The 21,688-nt window shown below is 39.0% G+C and overlaps 3 protein-coding genes across 6 annotated transcripts in view; 1 reads left to right on the forward strand and 2 right to left on the reverse strand.

Moving 5' to 3' along the window:
• gtf3c5 (general transcription factor IIIC, polypeptide 5) lies at positions 1-5,251 on the reverse strand. The gene is made up of 11 exons (XM_077622400.1): positions 4,928-5,251; positions 4,210-4,408; positions 3,928-4,126; positions 3,638-3,824; positions 2,806-2,910; positions 2,200-2,314; positions 1,975-2,055; positions 1,542-1,630; positions 1,309-1,391; positions 680-822; positions 1-324 (listed from the first exon to the last, which is right to left on the reverse strand). Exons 1-11 carry the CDS (start codon positions 5,123-5,125, stop codon positions 155-157), a joined length of 1,569 nt encoding a protein of 522 aa, XP_077478526.1. The 5' UTR covers positions 5,126-5,251; the 3' UTR covers positions 1-154.
• The window catches only part of tsc1b (TSC complex subunit 1b), a 27,537-nt gene continuing 7,397 nt past the window's right edge, over positions 1,549-21,688 (forward strand). The window contains exons 1-14 of one of the 4 annotated variants that reach the window (XM_077622393.1): positions 1,575-1,649; positions 14,222-14,274; positions 15,974-16,069; positions 17,318-17,558; positions 17,619-17,722; positions 17,837-17,989; positions 18,508-18,652; positions 18,810-18,964; positions 19,057-19,130; positions 19,208-19,386; positions 19,925-20,043; positions 20,164-20,332; positions 20,872-20,993; positions 21,350-21,437. In XM_077622393.1, coding sequence (XP_077478519.1) covers positions 17,450-17,558; positions 17,619-17,722; positions 17,837-17,989; positions 18,508-18,652; positions 18,810-18,964; positions 19,057-19,130; positions 19,208-19,386; positions 19,925-20,043; positions 20,164-20,332; positions 20,872-20,993; positions 21,350-21,437 — 1,417 coding nt within the window. In that variant the 5' untranslated portion in view covers positions 1,575-1,649; positions 14,222-14,274; positions 15,974-16,069; positions 17,318-17,449. The other 3 variants (XM_077622394.1, XM_077622395.1, XM_077622396.1) reach the window with 3 other exon arrangements.
• Positions 10,677-14,758, reverse strand: gfi1b (growth factor independent 1B transcription repressor). Its single transcript, XM_077622403.1, has 7 exons — positions 14,489-14,758; positions 14,161-14,243; positions 13,793-13,966; positions 13,472-13,692; positions 13,117-13,254; positions 12,588-12,753; positions 10,677-11,784 (listed from the first exon to the last, which is right to left on the reverse strand). The coding sequence occupies exons 2-7, from the start codon at positions 14,234-14,236 to the stop codon at positions 11,489-11,491; spliced, it is 1,071 nt and encodes a 356-aa protein (XP_077478529.1). The 5' UTR covers positions 14,237-14,243; positions 14,489-14,758; the 3' UTR covers positions 10,677-11,488.

The raw sequence follows: 21,688 nt of genomic DNA on the forward strand, positions 1-21,688 counted from the left end.
TCTTATTTAAAGTTTTATTAATCATAAGGTATTTTAATCCTATGTAAACAGCAAAGAATACACAACGATATTGATACTTGGAAGCTACACATTTTTTTTTTTTTTTTTTTAGACAGAAATTCAGCAAAACAATTGAATACAATATCATATATTGTCACATGTAATCCAATATTTCTGTCTCCATCTCATTTTCGCTGCCATCCGATGGCCGGTATTCCTCCTCCACTTCTTCGTCATCCTCATAATCGTCGTCTTCTTCATTTTCCCCATCCTTAGCGTCCCCTTTAGGACCTTGGACTCTACGTCTCGGTTGCTTTTGCGTCGCTAGGGGAAAAAAAAATACTCTTAAAACAAGGTCTACAAATTCAAATAAATACAGTAGTGTAGCACCCTATCACAATTACCGTATTTCACGACTATAAGGCGCACTTAAAAGTCTTAAATTTTCTCCAAAATAGACAGGGCGCCTTATAATCCAGTGTACTTTATATATGGAAAAAAAAGTGTCATTCATTGAGGGTGCGCCTTATAATGTGGTGCGCCTTATAGTCGTGAAAATACGGTAATCTCAAACATCCACCAATGAGTCATCCGGTCTTGTGACCCATATTACAAAAGCCCAACAGGGATAAAAAGACCGACCCTGCATGGAAAGACACTCATTTCAAAATCTCCTTACGCATTTTTTGCGCTCGGATAACCTTCTTGACCATCGTCGAGATGATGTCCCTCAGTTTATCGGTGGTGCCGACGGGACACCAGCCGTCCCGCTCGTCGCATACTTGTTCCGTGCCGTTGTTCTGCTCGATGATTTCATGGATTCTGGACACATTTGCAAAAAAATATATATTAAAAAATCCCTGTGATTTGCTTAGCGTAGGATGCGAAAGATGGCGTCTTTCCTTAACATATACGTCTCACCGTCCACCAATGTTCCCTCTAATTTTTTGTTTGTCTGGGCAGAAAGACAACCTTCCTGAGCACACTGAGTACCGGTGTGAGGAACATCATCATTGCTCGCTATATATACACATAAATGATTTAGTAATAATAAAATGTAATGATTAATATCTATGAATGGGCGGCCCGGCGGATGAGTGTTCGCGCGTCGGCCTCACAGCTAAAAAAAATTAAATAAAAAAAATGGGATTTTATTTTGTGCGCTCCATATGATTTGCTGTGCGCAGAGAAGACGAGAGTAGTGCGCAATTGCGCACAGCTTAGAGGGAACATTGCCGTCCATGTTTGGAGACCGTTCCGCTCAAGTACATTAAACAAAATGGCGATCTGAAACTACGACCCGTCTACCTTGGAACCTGCAAGTCACAGAGCTGGTAGAACATCTGCCGGTGAGGAGGTAGCATTCCCTCTCTGAAAATATAAGAGGAGTCCTATGGACATAAAATAACAATTAGTATATAACGGTCATATTGACTTTTAAATCATCACCGCTTAAAAACCGGATTAAACGAGAATGTACAAGAGAAGTGTATGGCACAATCAATGCTTACGTACACACAACCCTAATTTGACTCACTGACCTTTAACAGATAAGAAGTTTGGACTGGATCTCGACTGGTGCTTGAAGCATCCTGAGTGGGAAGGTCTGTCAAGCTAGCTGCAACTGGAACTGGACACAAGTTTCAAGGGTAAATCAGTCTTTTTTGTATTTTGTTTTGACTGCATGGTAGTTGAAAGGAAAGGGAATCATGTTAAAAATTAGGCTGCATTAGGCTTACAGATATAATTCCGTAATCAAACAGGTATCCATTTTTGGTAGGGCAAAAAGACACAACATTAGAAGTTTGAAAAGGTATTCTACTGTGAGTGTGTTTGTTTATGTATTTATTTTGTATTTTAAGCAAAACAAATCAGATCTTTAGGCAAGTGTTTTTAAAAAATGGCCAATCTCCATTAAGTGACCACAATAGTTCTTTTCAAACTGCGATGAAAGCCTTTATTTGAATGACTGACCGGCCTTGTTGAGTGTATTTGGCAGGGCGTATTTCAGGGTAGTCCTCTTGGGTTTCACCACCAGGTCATTTAGCCAATAGCCTAAATGTGAAGAGACACAAACGGCAATACATCATCATACAGGATTTTCTGTAAAATAAGTCATTTGTTTTCATAGAGGGTGAAAAATATGTGCTCATCTGTCAAGTCTGTGGAAGGGCAAAGGTTATGTATGCATTTGTTTACCATTTTTGGTGCTACAACGCATCCTGAAGTCAAGCATTTGGTACTTCTTGGCATCGACTGTCTTTCGGGGATCGTAACCCAATTTTACCCACAGACTTCGCCACGGTCCTGTTACCTAAGAAAAAAAAAACGGTTGGACTTGTATTTATTTACGTTATGATACAAGCACATGACTTGACTACTACTACTGTAAGACTGCGTCATGTAAAACTAGTTTACACAAATTTTGGCAATTTTTTAGCACTACTACCGTATTTGGGGAGGAAAGTCGCACTTGGTAAAGATTTGTTTGTTTTTAATTAATTCATCAGAAACCAGGAACAAAAAATATGTTAAAGTAATAGTAAAATAGGGAAAAACATCCAAAACAGCCAACCGTTAGCACATTACGGCAATATTCTTATAGGCTTAAAAACAAGAATGGCATTCTAGTAGCAAAATATAAACGCATTCCCAGATTGTTTACATTTTCTGATGACTGCAGAAAAATTGTATGAATAGGAAAAAACTTATATTTTGTGAGCTGTAAGTGAGAGTGCAAAAAAAAAGGAATGAGTCAAAAACATGTTTGTTCTTTATCAAGCGCATGATGTCCTTTAAACTCACCATGTAAAATGCCAAAACAGGCAGGAGCATTTTGAGTTTATCCGGGTGGATATTTATGTTGGCCTTGAGAGCATTCCGGGACCAGATGGGGCGGCTCTCAAACATCTAAGAAAAAAATTTGGCTTTTAGATAAGATAAAAGCAGAGGAGAATTAAGTTATGTCTGCTTGACATTATATAATATTCCAACTCAGCCAAGGTCATTAACGGTCCCACTGTGTACTTGCCTGACCTTAATGGAGTGTCAAATCACACTCCATGGCAATGCGGGTGTTAATTCTTGTATGTTTACAATACATTATGCAAGATTTTGTATTTCGGTGATAAATGGTAAAAAAAAATAGTAAAAAATGCATAGGCAAGCTAATTTGTCCTGTTTACTTCAGTTTTGATGTTTTTTTTTTTCACTAAATAATTGGAATATTTCTGTTTATATGAGAATTTTACCGATTTTTAGTCACCTGTGTTGTACGATCAAACCCAAATGGTAGTTTATCATTCATTTAATGATATTGTTGACGAAAAAAACATTATTTAGATTGTAAAAAAAATGCAAAAAGTCACATTTTTACTGCACATATTACTTGACTGCTATTTATTCCTTTTATTTGTTGAAAAACAAAATGCCATATCTTCGGTATGTCGTCAAAATGCTGACAATAGATTAATCGTTTGAATGTGCGATTCAGTACTTGAACGAAGATTAAAAAATAATAATAGCTTTAAGTTAAAGAAGACATACGCTACTTGCCTTTAGCACATTAGTGCTCAATATACAAGCATTTGGCACCACAATATAATACTAATGCTATGTTAGAATGTTGGAATAATACCGCGAGTAATTTTTCCTCAGCCTGCTTCTCTTGCTCCCTCATGCAGATTTTAGCCCAGTGAGTCTTAGCGGCCTCCAGAGCCTCGGTGGGAACGCCCGGATCCGCAAAACTGACAAAAAGGGCGTTGTGGGGTCGTCGGGGTCGGCTCCTGCCGATAAAACTCGTCTTGCTGGAGACTTCTGTTGGCCTAGACAAACAAACGAGGAAAAAGGAGAATAGAATGCTTATCTTTTATTCCAAAAAATCACCGATCCACAGAAGAAGTTTATTCGACGACGCTAAGCACTCACATCTTTTGTGAGACGTCAGGTCGGTAGTAATAATCCACCGGCGTATCCAGACGCGAAAATATGGCCGGGGGGAGGAAATACGGCATCGCCTGTTGAAAATATTCTTGTTTCTCCGGTTTCTGAAGGATGATTTTGTCGTACAGGGATGTGTTTTTTCCATCTTGGCAATGGACAGCAAGACACTGATAGTCGGCCATTCCTGGAGGAGACAAACATGTAAAATACAGACAGGGTAGCAATATTAACTTTTAATCTCAGACCGACAGAGTTGTAGAATCAAACCTTGAAATTTATACGTTGTTCCAATGACACCGAGTATTTCCATCTTGAGCTCGGCAACTTTGGCATCTCTTTTCCGGATTCTTCTTCTCACTCGGAGGAGAAGGTTGTTGGAAGAGAAGCGATTTCCGCACAGGAAGTGACAAAAAGGATCCTGAGGTCGGTAGCGCAGCTCTAACCGTAAATTCGGGTTGGAATACGTCTAAGATATGGAATGTACAAAAATAGCTATTAAATTACAAGAATCTTAAATTCTCTTTAACACAAGATATTCATCCTAAATAGGTCTTTTCTCTTAACGCAGGGCCCAAAACTTACACCATGCATAAATTAATGTATGAAATTGTATAGAATTTCTATATTTTTTTAAATATAAAAAATAGTCCAATGTGATGACTGCAATTTTCCAGACCTTTAAGCTGTTATTATTTATTCTGGAACTTCTGTTTAAGAATACATTTTGCAATATTCTTATACCATTGAATATTTAGTGGTTTAGCTCATCCATTGCCATTGACGGTGATAGACGTCAAATCCATTCCAACTGGGAAAGATGGTATGGAGTGTGTTGTTGTTGACAGCGATCGTTCAGCCCTCCCAGCCAAAATGAATTGGACGCCCATGACCGCCACTGAGTTAACATGAACATTTCGGTGGTCTCAAAACGTATTGATGGTGAACTTAATGCTACTTGATGACTTCATATGTTTAATTAACTTACTTGAGAGACAGTTTTCTCGCCACCAAGAGTGTCCAGCATCTTGTCCACGCTCGAAATGATGGCAGGATACTCCACATTAAGCAGTTTGTTGTCCGGTAGTTCCAATGTGGTCGAGCGACGAAACGCATCGTCCTGTTCATTTAAAGCACAAAACGTTAGTTCCTTCAACGTCAAGCCCAATTTCAAATCTTCTTCCATTGGAAATATAACAGTCCGATTTAATAAGGATCTAAATATCAGGATCAAAGATAGCCAATAACCAAAATAGAGGGTGTGTAAATAATGTTTTGGGTTTTTTTAAATGGTGAACGGAGGCAAAATAGTTCCGGCTAGAAACACTAACGGTCACGAAAGGTTCCGCTATATATTTCGACTCTTAATGTTTATTTATTAGTATTTGAGGAGGACGTTGCCATTAATATGATATTTATTTGTATATATGTAGCTGTACATTTTCATGTTCTTTTCGCCAAAGTATTTAAAATGAGATCATTGCCTCAGAATTGGCCACAAGGCGGCGCTGTCCACTATTTTACTTGCATACCACATTGGACAATATTTATTTTTATGATGCCGTGACATTCACAATAAATTTCCAAGGCTAAATTTCCTAACTTGGACACATTTCAAAACAAAAACAGAGAAGATAATAATATAGAAGATTTTGAGATGGCTAAAATAAATAAATAATACTTACAATTTAATAAATCTTAGAATATTTGAGCAGTTTTACGCTATTTTTCTCTCTATCATTTAATTTACTCCTGTTTTGGCTAAAAATTGTCTTCCCTTATTGACAGCACTTGAAAAAAAGAGGATTTGTGGTCAGTCTGTCCCTCCCAGAATGTGTCAACACTCATAAGAGAAGAAATAAAAAAAAGTTGTCACTATGTTTGCCAAAAGATCCAAAATATTCCTTATACAAAGAGGCAATTATTTTAGTTGCAATGATATATTTGCTTTCTTTCAAGTTAGACTTCTTTTTGCCACCTTGCCAAATCATAATTGTCTATTTCATGTTGTGTAATGTACTAATTCTAAGCATAATTATAACAAAGTGAGTGTTATAGTCAAATTATATTAAATTACAATAAAGTGTGACTGTTTGCAACAGTCAATATAGGTTAACTGTAATATTTAGGATGGTATTCAGGAAAGGTTGCATTAGTAAACAAGCCATTTTTTTAAATTACATTCATTATCGGGGGTTAAAATTCTAGACTTTTTTCCTTGTATTTGAATGCCAACAACTTCAAGATTGCGTGAGTGACAGAGACGTTGCCGTTTTGTCCATAAATTGAGGTCGAAGATTGTTGGAGAGGGGGGCCGAAGGCACTGACTGACAATCAGTTGCGTGCTGTGGTGACATGTTGACTTTTTTTAGTTTAGTTTACAAGGAAATGTTTGACACTCCTACGTCTTTTGGTGCTATCTCACTTCAAGCCTTGTCCACTCCTCCCTGCCTCTTGGCTGGCCTGGTCCAACCGTTGAAGTGTGTTGAGGCTGTGATAGCATTATCACGTATTTTTGGGCTGTCGGGGTTTCACTGGTAAAGCCTGTTGCACTCAGATTTCATTTTTTTTTCATTTTGCCAACCCATGCTTCGCAATTAGCACACTCCCCTAAGTCTCGTCTCGGTTTTTTGAGGTCGGCTCTGAACGTTTGACAGTTGTAACGTGAAATGTTGTAAATCTGCCCATATTTGGTGTACGAGGTCAGTCAGACAAATTTGGCTCTCTTTCTTTATCGCAGTGCATCCCAACTTTTAACCAACCAAAGCATCAATTTTACATTGGGAAAACCTTGTGACAAAACAATTAAAAAATATTCAAATTCCAATAGAGTAATACCTTGACATACGAGAAATTTGAGATATTTGCCATGAGTATTTGTTACTTTGTGAGCAGGTGGTGAATTAGAACCAGTAAAAATATGTTTTTCCATTGTAATATCCTGTTTTTGGTGTTTTTTCACAGGGTGGGAACGAATTAATTAGTATTTAGTTCATTTCAATGGGAAAAAATGATTTGAAATGCGCCTAAATTGACATACGAGCTCTGTTTCAAGCTCCTATTTCAAGATATTACTGTATACAAACAGCGAAATAATCACATGAGCCTTCTTAAAAATTGAAATGAATACTTTTATTGAAATTATACAAGTATAATGAGATATAAAGCTTCACCCCAAAGTGCCCAAATAACAACAACAAACAGACAAATAAATAACAATAAATGAATAAATACATAATCAATAAATAAGTCACAAATAATAAATAAATAAGTCACAAATAATAAATAAATAAGAAGTCAATAAATAAATAAGTATAGTCAGACCAATGAATTGCATCAAGCTAGTAATTACGAGGCTATCTCAAGTATAATATGTTGTGCTTTTGGACTTGAAGACTATTTTGAAAATAATTCCAAGAAAAATAAAGAATAAATAAATCTGCAAGAATAATGAACGTTCATTCCAAAAATACCTCTGCTTTGACACGATTACATTTCAAGACCTTCCGTGGTGACTAAGCAGGAAACGCCGACGTTCCATGTCGTCACTCTTGTAACGAGAGTACAGCGGCGTCCATAAACATTGTCATTGTGGCACTTATCTAAAGACATGCCGCACCACAACACAGTGACACTGGCAATCAAACAGTATCACAGCAAAAACAGCCGAGCAACTTCCTTCTCTAGTCACATGGAGGAAATCTGGTGACAATTTCTATTTGTATTGACGAGACCGATAATTACATCTTCTTTTCCGGCCCTCGGTGTGGAAGAATTTTCAATGGAGTTGTTTTACAGGCGGATATCTAGTAGCTGTAAATTGTAATTGCAATTTTGGTTTCGGGGGGGTTCTGACTACCTTTCTCTTGATTTACACGCTACGCATTCCATGAATTTGCAACCCCTCGGGTCATGTGGTGTCACAAACCGGACCCCGTTCATTTGCATGGAAATTTGCAAGACAAATTCGCAGCTCCAGTGCTGATGTGCATCGGTGTTGGACATTCACAGCTGGTGGAATTTTAGAAGTAAAATGATATCTTTCACTTTCTGGTTATTGCAATAGTCGTTTATTTCAGGCCAAAAAAAATACTAGCACTTTTACATTTAAACATATACAGTACAACTGCTTTAAAAAACGGAAGGTAACATCGAAATGGTTTCTCTTTTCTGTAGGGCCTATTAAAAAAAAATGCTACCACTTTTACATTTAAACATATACAGTACAACTGCTTTAAAAACGGAAGGTAACATTGAAATGGTTTCTCTTTTCGAAAAGCTTGGGTGATAGGCAGATCGAAAGCAAATCAAGTAGGGTACATTTGCAAATTTTACAACACTCATCAAAGTTAAAATTTAGGACCGTTTTTTTCTTCTTCTATAGGACAGAAAATTACAATATTTGTCAAAAGGTTTTCTAAAGTGCCTTGATGTTTATGGCAGCCGCTGCACATCTTTGAGGACCTTTTTCTCCCGTTTTTCCTCAGGCTGTGGCGTAATCCCTCCCCTATTCACAACCCGTGTCCTGTTTGCACACCCCACCCGCAACGATTCTCCGCCTCTTTACTGTTGGTTCCACACACACACGTGTGGGATTTTGATTAGCTGGATCCCACTGGGACCAGGATGCCCCCGCAGACCTGTAACTGTTACTTCGACACAACGGGCCTTGTTTCCTCTGCGTTATCCACAAGTTTTGCATAATGGCCTCAGATTTGTTTGCGAGACAGTAAACGTCCACATCTGCTCTGTTGCCTATGCGGACACTGATTTCTGCAGAAATAGAAAGATTTTGCAGTATTTTTTTTACCTTATTTATGCAATACAACGCCTCTGACTCGCAGTTCTGGGGTCGAGGGTTCGACCCCAGGTCAGTCCCGACTGTGTGGTTACAGGTGGCCCAGTGATAGTGGATAGCGCGCCGGCCTCGCAGTTCTAGGTTCGAGGGTCCGATCCCAGATCGGTCCTGATTGTGGTTACAGGTGCCCCGGTGGTGGAGTGGTTAGCGCGTCGTCCTCGCAGTTCTGGGTCCGAGGGTCCGATCCCAGGTCGATCCTCACTGTCTGGAGTTTGCATATTCTCCCCAGGCTTGCGTGGGTTTTCTGAAGGTACTCCCCTTCCCTCTAACATCCCAAAAAACATGCATGCTAAGCTAATTATATGCTAAATTGACCCTAGGTGTACGTGATTGGTTGTTTATCGTATTGTGGCCCGCGATTGGCCGGCTACAGATTCAGGGTGTCCTTAGCCTACTGCCCATAGTTGGCTGGGATAAGCTCCAGCACCCCCAGCAACCCTAGTGAGGATAAGTGGTTCAGAAAAGGAAGGACTGAATGTTATAATTCTCAATATTGTTTAATTAGTTGGTCCTTAAAGCATTTTCAGACATAATATCCCTGATTTACAAGTATGATAATATATTACCAATCGTGTGTACGACCAGTCCTTTGTAAGTCTTTTATTGTTGTTTTTTGGTGTACATGAAATACATGGAAAAAATAGGCAGTGGTTGCTCCCGCGTATTGATGCAATCTCGCAAAAAAGCGCTTCATCCTGTTTCTTAAAACAAACAAACCCTGGTGATGATCAGATTTGCCTGAGGCGTCTTAAAGTGCTTAAAATGCTTTGGTGTTTGAGGAAGGTGGTGAGTTTTCCTTTAAGATTATTTGTTGAAGTAAATCCAATGTGCTGGACGGGTGTGGTGACAGTTGACTAAGCAATCAATCCCTTGCAGCCTATTTGTTAATCCACACATCCCAGTTGCTCCCAAAAACAAGCAAAGAAAAGTGACCGTATGCATGGGTGTGTGTGTGTGTGTGTGTGTGTGTGTGTGTATGTTTGTGCGAGCGCTCGCTGTGGCCGAAGTTTAATGAAGCCTCACCTGATGGTTTGTGTAATTCTGATTTCCAGCTGTGATTACAATTGAACTTGTCAAAATTAAGATTGGATAACTTTATTCATCCCGTATTCGGGAAATATTGTTGTCACAGTAGCAAGAGGGTGAGGATGCAGGAATAGGAAAGGCATTTTAGACAGAAATAGATAGGTAAAAGTAAGTTAATAAATAAATACATGAATAAATATATAAATAAATAAGCGTGTTGCTTAGCACACATATACATACATATACACATAAATATACATCCATGCATACGGTAGGTCTCAACACTCAGCCATTTGTTTTGTTAAAGAGCCTGACAGCTGATGGGAGGAAGGATCTGCGGAAGCGCTCCTTCCTGCAATGAGGGTGCCGCAGTCTATTGCTAAAGGAGCTTTGGAGGGACTCCACAGACTCATGCAGTGGGTGGGAGGTGCTGTCCATGATGGACATCATCCTGGTCAGCATTCTCCGCTCTCCCACTTCCTGCTGTGGATGCTATGTATGTTGATGTTTTTTCGTAACAGACAATGTAAGATCTTCATTAACATTATTCATGGTTTATTTAGTTTGTGATGGAGTGTACGGCAAGTGCTGATAGGATAGAGGACATGTACGGCTTAATAGGGATCTCTAAAAGTAATGGATGCACAAAAATGATATATTTTTTTATTTCCAAAGAGGAGATTTTCTAACCTTTTCTAGGGTGAACTAAAAAACTTGGAAGGAAGCAAAGCAAAATGAGTTGGAAGATATGTATTGACAGAGTCATTTCATTTGACTAGACTAACAGTCCGTCGGCATGACGGCGTTTATCCTCACGGGAAATAGGACGGAACAACCGCAGCTTCAGCTTGGGCTTTATTTTCATAAACAGCATGTAATAGCACATTAAGATCATTTCCTTTTATCACTTGACATCATTTGGACTATTATATACAATATTTATATATTCGGTATATCGTTCAACACATCTTCCACCAAGTAATTCACACACAACTTGATAGCTAATACCTTCCAATATATTAACTTAATGCAGCACTCATTCAAATGCCTGTTTTATTTATTATAATTAGTAGTCGTGGTGCTAGTATAATAACTTAACATTGACTTTAGAACAGGGGTAGGGAACCTATGGCTCGGGAGCCATATGTGGCTCTTTCTATGGGTGCATATGGCTCTTCACTAACCTGTGAAGTAAAATATGGAAATCACTGGTGAGAGAGCTGAGTCCCGTGCATAATATAATTGATACTGATTTATTAGCAACAGCATAACAATGTTGTCAAAAGAATTCAGAGACTTTTTGTGCTTTAAAAGTGGTGAAATGACAAAAAAAAAATCACACATTTTCATGTATTTTTACTTTTCAATTCTGAGAATGGCTCTCAAGAAATAACATTAGAAAATATGAATTGTTTAGGGCTCTCTCTGTCAAAAAGGTTCCCTAAAACCTGCTTTAAAATGTAAAATAGTCTGGAAAAAATGTGCTCTTATAATTTGAGTGAAAAACATTTTTTTGTGAATGGAACACAGCAGTTTGTATGAAATGCAAAGTTCAAATCAAGTTTCATCAGGTGCATTTGGTGCTGCGGTGACCATTTACACGAGTTTTAAAACAAACTATAGATATCGACACTAACTCGGGCTTATTATAAATTGAGATCAATGTTACATTGCGATGTGCTGTTTTGATTTAGGGGTTGAGCAGCCTTTAAGTTCATAGGTCAGACCCACTCCCGGGCAGTACGTGGGATTGGTCGCCTCGGACGCCTCACTTTTATGCGGCACGTTGATGGTATGTTGACTTTCCTGGTGCCTGCGAAGGTCCACTTTGCGTTGGAAGCCCTTGGAGCAAATGTCGCATCCGAATGGTTTGAATCCCGTGTGTTTTCTACTGTGAGTGATCAGGTTGGAGCTCTGGCTGAATGCTTTGCCGCACACTTGGCATTTGTGTGGCTTCTCGCCTGGAAAAGATGAGCCGGCATACAAACCAATGGGTAACGTGAAAAATGGACAGCCTAAAATCTTGGAGGATATTTGTATTAAGAAGAAACGGCCTGCTTTGTACAATCACTCTGCTTCCGGAAAATCTGGTTTTGCTCACAACACCTCAGGGGAAGCAATACGTAGATACTCTAGATCACGTGCCAAAGTGGCGGACCGGGGGCCATATCTGGCCCGCTGCATCATTTTGTGTGGCCCGGGAAAGTGAATCATGAGTGCCGACTTTCTGTTTTAGGATCTAATTAAAATGAAGAGTATAGATGTATATGAAATTTCCTGATTTTCCCCCTTTTTAAATCAATAATTGTCATTTTTTAATCATTTTTTTCAGTTTTTTTAGTTCAAAAATCATTTTGTAAAATCTAGAAATATATAAAAAAAGCTAAAATACAAATACATTGTTTTAGATCTATAAAAAACTGAATATTCAGGGCTTTTAATCCAGTTCTTTTAATCCATTTATTTAAAAAAAATCTAAATATTCAGGGTTTTTAATCCAGTTCTTTTAATCAATTTATTAAAAAAAAGAATCTAAATATTATGTCTAAAATGGTCCGGCCCACGTGAAATCAAGTTGACGTTAAAGCGGCCTGCTCTAAATAAAAGTTTCTACGGTAATCCCTCGAATATCGCGGACAATCGACCCATGGCGACAAGAAGATAATAAATAAATGTAATAAATATACACTTTGATAATTGTACCAAGTCACATGATTGATTTATAGCAACGTAGGGTAGACGTATCCACGTAACATGGATGTACCTGTGTGAATGTAAGTGTGTTTCTTCATGTCGGACTTCTGGTGAAATCTCTTGCCGCAGAACTGACACGGGTACGGCCTCGTGTCGGAGTGGATCAAGAGATGCGTGGAAAGCGTGGACGAGCGCTTGAAGGACTTTCCGCACATTTTGCACTCAAAACTTTTTTCCTGAAATGAGGCAAAAATGTGCTGTCACAAAATTGTCATCATTGGTTGAGATTTAAATAATTGTAGTGTCATCAGTAAGGGAAAAACATGGCATTTATCCCAAAAATTGAAAAAAGGGGGAGTCAGGAGAATTTTTCTAGTTGGTGAATTCATGCAATAGTGAAGTTTATGGTATGTAAGTGGAATATATATTTTTTTTCTATTCACTATTCAATTTTAAATTTTGAAAAGCTAAATGCCAATGTGTGTGGGTTAAAACATGCAGTATATAATTTGCTCAGTGTTAATGCAATTTATTCAAATCTTGTTGTCTCCTAAAAAGATTTAAGATCTTAGATTTGTATATAAGTTTAGGAAATATACCTGAGAGTGTACATTCATGTGTTGCTCGAGACTGACGGCGTGGCCGAAGGTTTTTCTACAAATGCTGCAGCCGAACGGTCTCGTTCCGCTGTGGGATCTCCTCACGTGAACCTCCAGGCCGTGAGATGTTGAAAATACCTGAAAGACCGTTCTTAGGGTCAATAATCACAAAATTCAGCACTATTGGATCATTACCCAGTTGGCAAATGTAAATTCAGGCCATTTTAAGACAGTATAAGAACAGTATATGTCCTACGGGTTGCCAGATAGGAAAACAAAAATCCGGATAATAATGCTGCCTGATGCAGAAAATGAACGATAGTTTTGAAGTAGTTATCTACGTAGCATGGCATACCTTATCGCAAGTGATACAGTGGTAGGTGTTGGAGTTTGGAGAGTAGTGGGTACTACAGTCCAGGGGCTGCTGGTTTTGTGGACTGCGGCTGATGTGCGTGTTGTACAGGCTGGCGGCGTGCTGCAGTACCGTGGGGCTGAAACCCAACTGATATGGAGCGGGAACCTGATCCCAGGAATATCTCGTTTTATAATAAGGGGGCAATTCTACCATCTGGGTATCTGATGGGCACAAGGGGGGGAATGGTCAGAAAGGTTCAAGGATGATTTGAAATTCAGCCTAGTTATAAAATGGATAGCTGACCTAAAATATATTGCTCACCTTTAGGGTAGTATGACTTTGTGGGGATCACTGGGGGTCTGGTGGGCTCAGCTTGGACAGGCCGGGGACTTTGAAACTCGGGTTCTTTTTTTTCGACTTCTCTGTGGTCGGATCGTGGATTCGGGGTTCTTGACTGAGGCTCGTTCGGAGAGTCTCTGTTCTGTGGTGCGATGGCTGAAAATTCAGAAGAAAGCAACCTGCTTCAACCAGTCTTCTTGACTTATTAAATTCAAAGTTGATATGTTTATTATTCACGGCTTGGCTATTTTAAATGGAAATAAAAGTGGGTTCACTTGCAAAGAGTCATTACAAGGATTTTAAAGCGTCATCTGCAAGTATTAAAATGAAGGTGAATGTATGAAACTTACCTGTGCCATCGTCATACATTCTATGGATACTAAAAGATGTGCTTCGTTTGTTTTTCACCAGGAATGATCGAGGCATGTTGACTCTAAAAGCACAAATTAAACTCCTGCTTAAATGTAAGTAACCATTCACAAGCTTTTTTTCCTCAAATGTTTAAACGCCATCCATTGTCAAAATAGAAAAAAAATGGCATATTTATATAAATGGATGCAAATATTGAGCCAAATTAACGATTCAATAGTAGTTAAATTATTAAACAACATTTAAAATGTATAACATTAGACTATAAAATAAAAATGAAATATTGAACTTGACATAGCAGCAACTCACCAAGATGCAATAAATATTTTTAAAAAATCCTTATTGAAAGTTCAGTGTTTGAATGAAGAAATCCTTTCCTTCAAGTTCCAAAAGCAAACCAACGTAAAAGCATCGACTTGTTGCTCTTTCTTTGTCTGCCCTCCCTGATTTCCAATCAGATAAATTTCGCCGGGGATTCTGACTGTGGTTTCAACCAATGGAAAAGCCGACCTGCAAAAGCCAATTTGCGTATAGGACACACGGGGCCTCCTGCTCGCATAATTTCACTACGCACACAGCTGCAGGGGAAAATATGAAATGAAAACTGAAGTTATATCTAAGTTTAATACAGAGGCAATATCATGAGTCTTGGTAGATGTCAAAATATCCTTTTTTGACAGCAAAAATGCAATATACACGCCACATATTCAGACGTAAAGACAAAGATATTAATCAAATCTATTTCTTTTTAGTATTATAATTCACTTCCTATTTGATTGACAACATTTCATCACTTTGTTGGAGTCTTGCACTTGTGATTTAAATGGTGACAAGTTCGACGCACCTCCAAAGATACACACACCAAACCAGTCTGCTGAAATGTGTTGACTTTTCAATGATCCATTTACTGTTTTACATTAGATTAATAATCAGTGACGACAGATTTCTTCGCACGGATGGTGGTTGCTAAGTGTCTAATATATTATACTCAAGGATGGAATAAAGATATAGCATGCCCCTTAACTTAAAAAAATAAATACAATATTTTTGTTGACTATACTAACTTTTTACACGTGATAACAAATCCAATACATAATTTTATTTAGAAAATGTGCATGAACGGCCAGACTAATATTTAATATACATGTACAAGTGCGCCCTCCTGTGGAGAACGTTGTTAATGCACGGGACGCTGTTTGTGAAGCTAGATGCCGAAGAGGATGGCAACTTTAAGTCATATTTAGCGCCATGCAGTGTTTAAAATCTGGTATGACATTTTTAGAATCACTCTTTTCCCCACTTACAACAATGTTTAGCAAAGAAAACGAAATCTTACAAAATGAATTGTCCAATAAAGATAGTGCACCTCAAATTATCACTAATTGCCGTGTTTTTATACTACTTCTCACCAAGAAAATAATAATAATAAGAAAATAAAACATGTGTTTTAATTTGCAACTATACTTGGTCACTTTGACTTTTTTATTGGGTATCAATTTCAATTTGTAACAAATGTTCGGGGCACTTGATTTCCAAACGACACGATCAAGTGTCTGCGCATGCGCTGTCAACATGTGGGTCACGAGAAACCGCATCACACAAACTTTAGACATCCGCCTATGAGCGAATGGGACAAACACTCGCGACCTGGCAGGAGGACGAATATTCTTAGGGATCAGAAATTAAAATCAACCTGAAATTATATTACCCAAAGTCGTGTGTTGAATTCACGTTTAACGTGTGCGTAAAGTAGTTTCTGAGGTGGGATTTATGCTCGCTAATTTGTGGGATTAGTTTGCATGCAGCCTTTCTGCGGAAGCCGACGGCTGTGGGATGGGCTGTGAGGTGTTCAAGATGGCGGCGCCCTGTGGAGTGAAGCTACTCTAACAGGTAAACAGCTGCAAATTCTTTAGATCCCACTCAAGTCAATACAAAGAATCTCAAAGTATTTGTACTTTGTTATGAATGGATGTTTTTATGGCATGCTTTACGATCAGTTTTAGTGTGTGTCAGGCCAGATTAAATTCCGATCGACTCCGGATCGCTACTGCCAGCTAACATTAGCTCTCGGCGTTGGGACTGACTTGTTTTTTTAAAGACCCCTGGTAATGGCTTTTTACCAGTGGTTGATCTTTCCCATATTTCTTGGTACTGTCCCTGCGTGTGGCGTCGGATTTGATGCAAAGATCGCTTTGCGCAGCCCCGATGGCTACATATTTGTATAATCGGATGAAGTAAACCCAACCCTGGCCATTGTTCTCTGCGAGTTGTTTACGACAAGCAAGCAGCGGCAGGCAGTGGTCAGTAATCAGTAGACATAGTCAAACACGCTTTGGCAGATTGTGCAAAATCCAGATCGGCCTACCCACATTTCTATCGCTCAAGATGAGTTTCTAGATTTGTTCCCGGCATGTACATTTAAACCTCTTATTTTTTGCTGCACCGATTTGCTGTCCGATATTGCATGCACGGGCATAGCTGTGATGTTTAATGTCTGCTCAAATTTAACTTGACAGTTGATCCTAAATCTAATCTAATGAGTATTATTGACCAGATTTATATAGGATAAGGGTACAAGTAGTTGTACAAGAAATGTCATTGTTTTCACAATAGTCCTGATTGCGGTTTTATAAATGCTCTTATTGTATTTAGGTATTAATGATTGTCTGTTTTTAACCGTCAGTTTTGTTTAGCTATAGAACCATTCAAAAACAATAGAAATATATTATGATCTGTTTATAGTGAGGGTAATATTCAGTGAGTTTATCCAGTGATGGGAATTTTAGATATGACTAATTCTGCGGTCTTGCTTTTTACTGCTTATATTTAGATTTTTTATTACATCTTTCATAACAGGTGATCCATCTTTGAATGCCAGTCAGGAACGGGAAATTTTAAATTTGCTGTCAATTGTTTTTTAGTTTGGATCTACAATGATGTGTAAATGTTTAAGCACCCCTGGCTCAAAACCATTAGTCCAGCCTAAATCCACACAAGAAATCTCATGACCATTTCTTTTCAATTTGGAACTTCAGGTTTTCGTTGACATTGAACTTTATTCTTGTGGCTTACCGAATGATCACTCCACTTGATATTGACAAATGATTGACATTTCTGGCCTCATTTTTGTGATTTTAGAGGTGCCTGGAGACTGAATTGGCGGGTGGCCCCAAGAGAAGTCTTCCAGGCAGGCAGGCAGGCAGGCAGGAAGGAAGGAAGGTAGAGACACGGTGCGAGAAGGACACTGCCTCCACCTCCAGCACTGCCACCATGGCGAAGGAGCAGCCCAGCACGGGGGACCTCCTCACGCTCCTGGAGACCTCCGACCTCCACCAGCTTGAAGAGATCAGAGGCCTTATTAACGAGCAACTCAGCACAGGTATGGTGGCTTTTATTCCCCCTACTTTATCAAGATGTTCTAAATTTTCTATCTCTAAAGAGCGAGGGTCCGTGCTGCTCAACGGGCTGGTGGACTACTTTTTAGAAACAAACTCTTCAGAGGTCATGCATATCCTTTGCTCAGTGAGAGAGCCACATGACAAGGTAAGGAACGTTGCATTTTCATTCACACGAGTCCATTTGGTGGAAGAAAGGGGAAACAATTGTGGAATATTTTTGCTGAATTGCATCATTTATTACATCCCTGTGCCATCACAGCACCTTCTAGACAAGATGAACGAGTGTATGACCAAACAGCCCTGCCGGCTGCCCACCCTCACCATGCTGGGCCACGTCATCCGCAAGCAGCCGTCCTGGATCCACAAGATCGCACGATATCCTCTTCTGCTGTCGCTGCTCAAATGCTTAAAGGTAAGATTGTGTTGTGATGACACATTTCGTGAAAACTGTCTAAAAATCTGCTTGCGTTAACAATGGCTATCTTGCATGTCAAAATAAAAATAAAGACCGGACCAAAAGAATCAAAAAATGTTCTTGTGTTATCTTTAGACATTAAGATAAAGTAAATAATTTGTACTGGAAAATAAACGGACTCAAAAGTAGTCTCAAAATAGCAGTTAAAAAAGACTAATACAGATAAATATTAATCCGGATATCCCAAAGAGTGCAACAAATGTGTGCTATTTTGCGTGACTGCATAGGAATTTTTGCTTGTACACTTTGAAAGACCCAAAATAAGCAGCCCCCATGGAGATAAGGAATATGTAAACATGATTTTCTAAATATTATGATCGCCATGTGCTTAGTGCTAACAGGATTGACAGGAAAAAAATATTGGTGTCCAACATTTAAAAGCAGTGAATTTAAGATGAGCAAATTTGACAATTAAAAAGCACTTGATGACCTCACGCACGTCACTCTCTTGGCAGACTGACACGGATGTCGTGGTGTTGATAACTGGGGTGCTGGTGCTGATCACTCTACTTCCCATGATTCCTCAAGCGGGAAAGCAACACCTCTGGGAGTACTTTGACATTTTTGGCCGCTTGGCATCCTGGAACCTCAAGAATCCTGGTGAGATTATGGATTCAATGTCCTTCAAAACAACCTGTCCAAAGAATGAGTAAAAATATTCTAACCACAATTCAAATTCAAACATTTTCCTATCAGCGTCGCTAGAAAATTCCTATCTTTTTAAGCTCAGGATTGTTAATTTTTTGTTGTTGATTAGGGCATGTTTCAGAGGTTTACTTGATCCACCTTCACGCCAGCGTCTACTCGCTCTTCCACCGCCTTTATGGCATGTACCCATGCAACTTTGTCTCCTATCTGCGCTCTCACTACAGCATGAAGGAAAACATGGAAACATTTGAGGAGGTGGTCAAGGTGTGTAACAACCAGCTGCTGTTCAGTAGAAGTTTTTGCTTCAAAAAAATCAATAAAAAGATACTGATAAAAATCACCAATTCTCTGTTCAGCCTATGCTTGAACACGTCCGAATCCACCCTGAACTGGTAACAGGAACCAAGGATCATGAGCTGGACCCCACCAGGCGAGTTGCAACACCATAAACCTATTTTTTCCTCCTCCCAGCCATTTCCCACATTCACATTTCCATCTTTTTTTCAGGTGGAAAAAGTACGAAATCCACGATATTGTCATTGAATGTGCCAAAGTGTCTCTAGACCCGAAGGAAGCCTCCTGTGAGGAGGGATACACCACCATGCCTGATAATTTTTACCCTCAAATACATCTGCGACCACAAGACTGCACTTCCAGCCCCTATACAGAACTCTACAGCAGCCATGGTTAGTTATTAATCTGGGTTTGACAAATATATTGGATTAGCAACTGATGGAAGGATTTTGCCCAGATTAATGAAAACCTTAGACCTAAATAATTTCATCTGACAGTGTCAATCTCATAACCTGCTAAAGCTACCCGAATTAAATAATTATCAACTATGTATTTGCCAATGAGCACTTCCAAATTAATGTAATTGATGTGAACATTGTCTTCTAAATGTCATAGTACACGTATCCTTCCCCGTGACCGGACGTTTGGTCGCCCGGACGTTTGGTCGCCCGGGTGAATATAATTTTGAGAGCTGGTTTCAATAGTAGATATTTAGATATTAAACTCTCTCTCTCTCATGAATATAATTTTGAGAGCTGGTTTCAACAGTAAACTCTCTGTCATGTTGTCAAACGTCCGGCGACCAAACGGCCGAGTACCATCCTTCCCCATCAGAAAATGTTCTTTTTGACACTTTGTTAACTAAACAAATGACGCGATATTATTCGAAACAAGACATGAATTGAAGCCTTTGTGTGGTCTTGACAACAGGAAGCTCTTCATCGACCCCGTTCTCCACTCCACGACAGGCGCTTCCCCCGCCTCTGTCTTTGCCCCCCTTCTCAGGAACGCAGTCAACCAACCGTAGCCCACAGACTACCAAACGACAGGTACAACACCTTTTTGGTATTCCTTATTTTGGCATGCCGACACTCGGACCAACTGGAATTTGTTTCCTTTAACGACTTGTACTGGACTCGTATTATTTTGAATTTGTTTTTGTTGTTCAGAACTCCTCCAGCTGTGAGCCAAACTCCTCCTATGGCGGAAAGGACCCACTGTGGAGTCCTTCCTCTTTGTGCGGTATGGCTACGCCCCCCTCATCTCGAGGCATGTCGCCCAATTTAGAGCTCTCCCATAGTGCCTCACACCTTCCAAGCCGCTTCCACTGCACTTCAGGTGGGTTATTTAACAAAGTGAAAAAGTCTACTGCTGGTTTTTTTCTTTTGTTATTTACCTTTTGAATTGACACATAAAACCACCCCCCAAAAAACATCTTTTTCAAAAGTGCAAAAGGAGAAGAAAAGCTGCTTTTATGTATTGTCATGTTACGGAAAGTAATTTGGACATTGGCTTTAAAGTGGCGTTGCTGTCCATGTATTTTTATTCTCATTAAAAAATATTGAAACTAAACATTAGAGCAGAGAAAAGTAATATAGTATATTTTTTTAAATTCTTGGCTCCTAGCTTAAACATCCTCCTTCCGCACTGCCGAAATAGCTCTTTAAAAAATGTGCGCATATACTATACAAACAGTTCAAATTTATTTGTATTGGTTGCCCTGATTTGGATGTAAACGGTCCAAGATTCAATTTTTGCATCTGCATTCAAAGCATATGATTTTGTGTTTGGTTTCACATCTATTCTTGTTGGGTTTTGAGCCTCCAAAATGGAGATGTTGTCAATGTCCCAATGTTTACGGATTTAAATGTGCACAGGAGGGAAAGGAACATCTGCAACCAGTACTCCAGCCACATCATCACCACCACCGACCCTCTCAGATGACTTTCCTATAATCTCTTTACCAGCCAACCCAGTCCAATCTAGTCCACCTAGAAAAGTAAGGAAATATACCAATGTCTAAAGGACTGTCTGCAAATTGTTCATGCGTGCTAACAAAGGCCAAATTAAAACCTTGAGCATTTTTTAGGTCAATTTTACAGTTTTTCCCCTTCATTTTATGTCATAAACAATAAATGCTCATTACAAAGTTTTTAGCTACGTGTGTAATATTATCAAATAAGCTCCTGTCCTTTTCCTCACTTGGTCATTTTTTCTATGTATTTTTAATTTTTTGACTTATTAACTCTGAATAGTGTGATCGCCAAAAGGCTATTTGGAGTGTCTTTTCTGATCAATAATATCAATGTAAACAAACCCGATGTGTATTCAAAAACAAATTGTTGGGCTTTTCAGGAACGCAGACATGCAGATAGCGGTAAGCCTGCCCTGGTGAGACAGGAACCTGTGAAAGACTCGGAAAAAAGTGGAGTCACCAACAGAGGTTTGTTATGATACATCATGCTATTTGCCTGATGTTGAAAACAGCTCAGTAGGGTCAGAGCCATTTATTTATTTTTTGGACATGATTATTGTTTTATATTAAGATATGTATATTATTTACTAGCTTATAGCATGCACTTCATAGTTGAGAGGTGGTGCACTCTGCTTAATGTATTAATAAGAGCTCCAGATAGTGAGGAAATTATATAGAAAGTGATGGATGACTTAGTCATTGAATTTAATGCTTTTGTT

The sequence above is a fragment of the Stigmatopora argus genome, chromosome 16 (genome assembly GCF_051989625.1).
Source record: "Stigmatopora argus isolate UIUO_Sarg chromosome 16, RoL_Sarg_1.0, whole genome shotgun sequence".
In the NCBI taxonomy this organism is placed as follows: domain Eukaryota; kingdom Metazoa; phylum Chordata; class Actinopteri; order Syngnathiformes; family Syngnathidae; genus Stigmatopora; species Stigmatopora argus.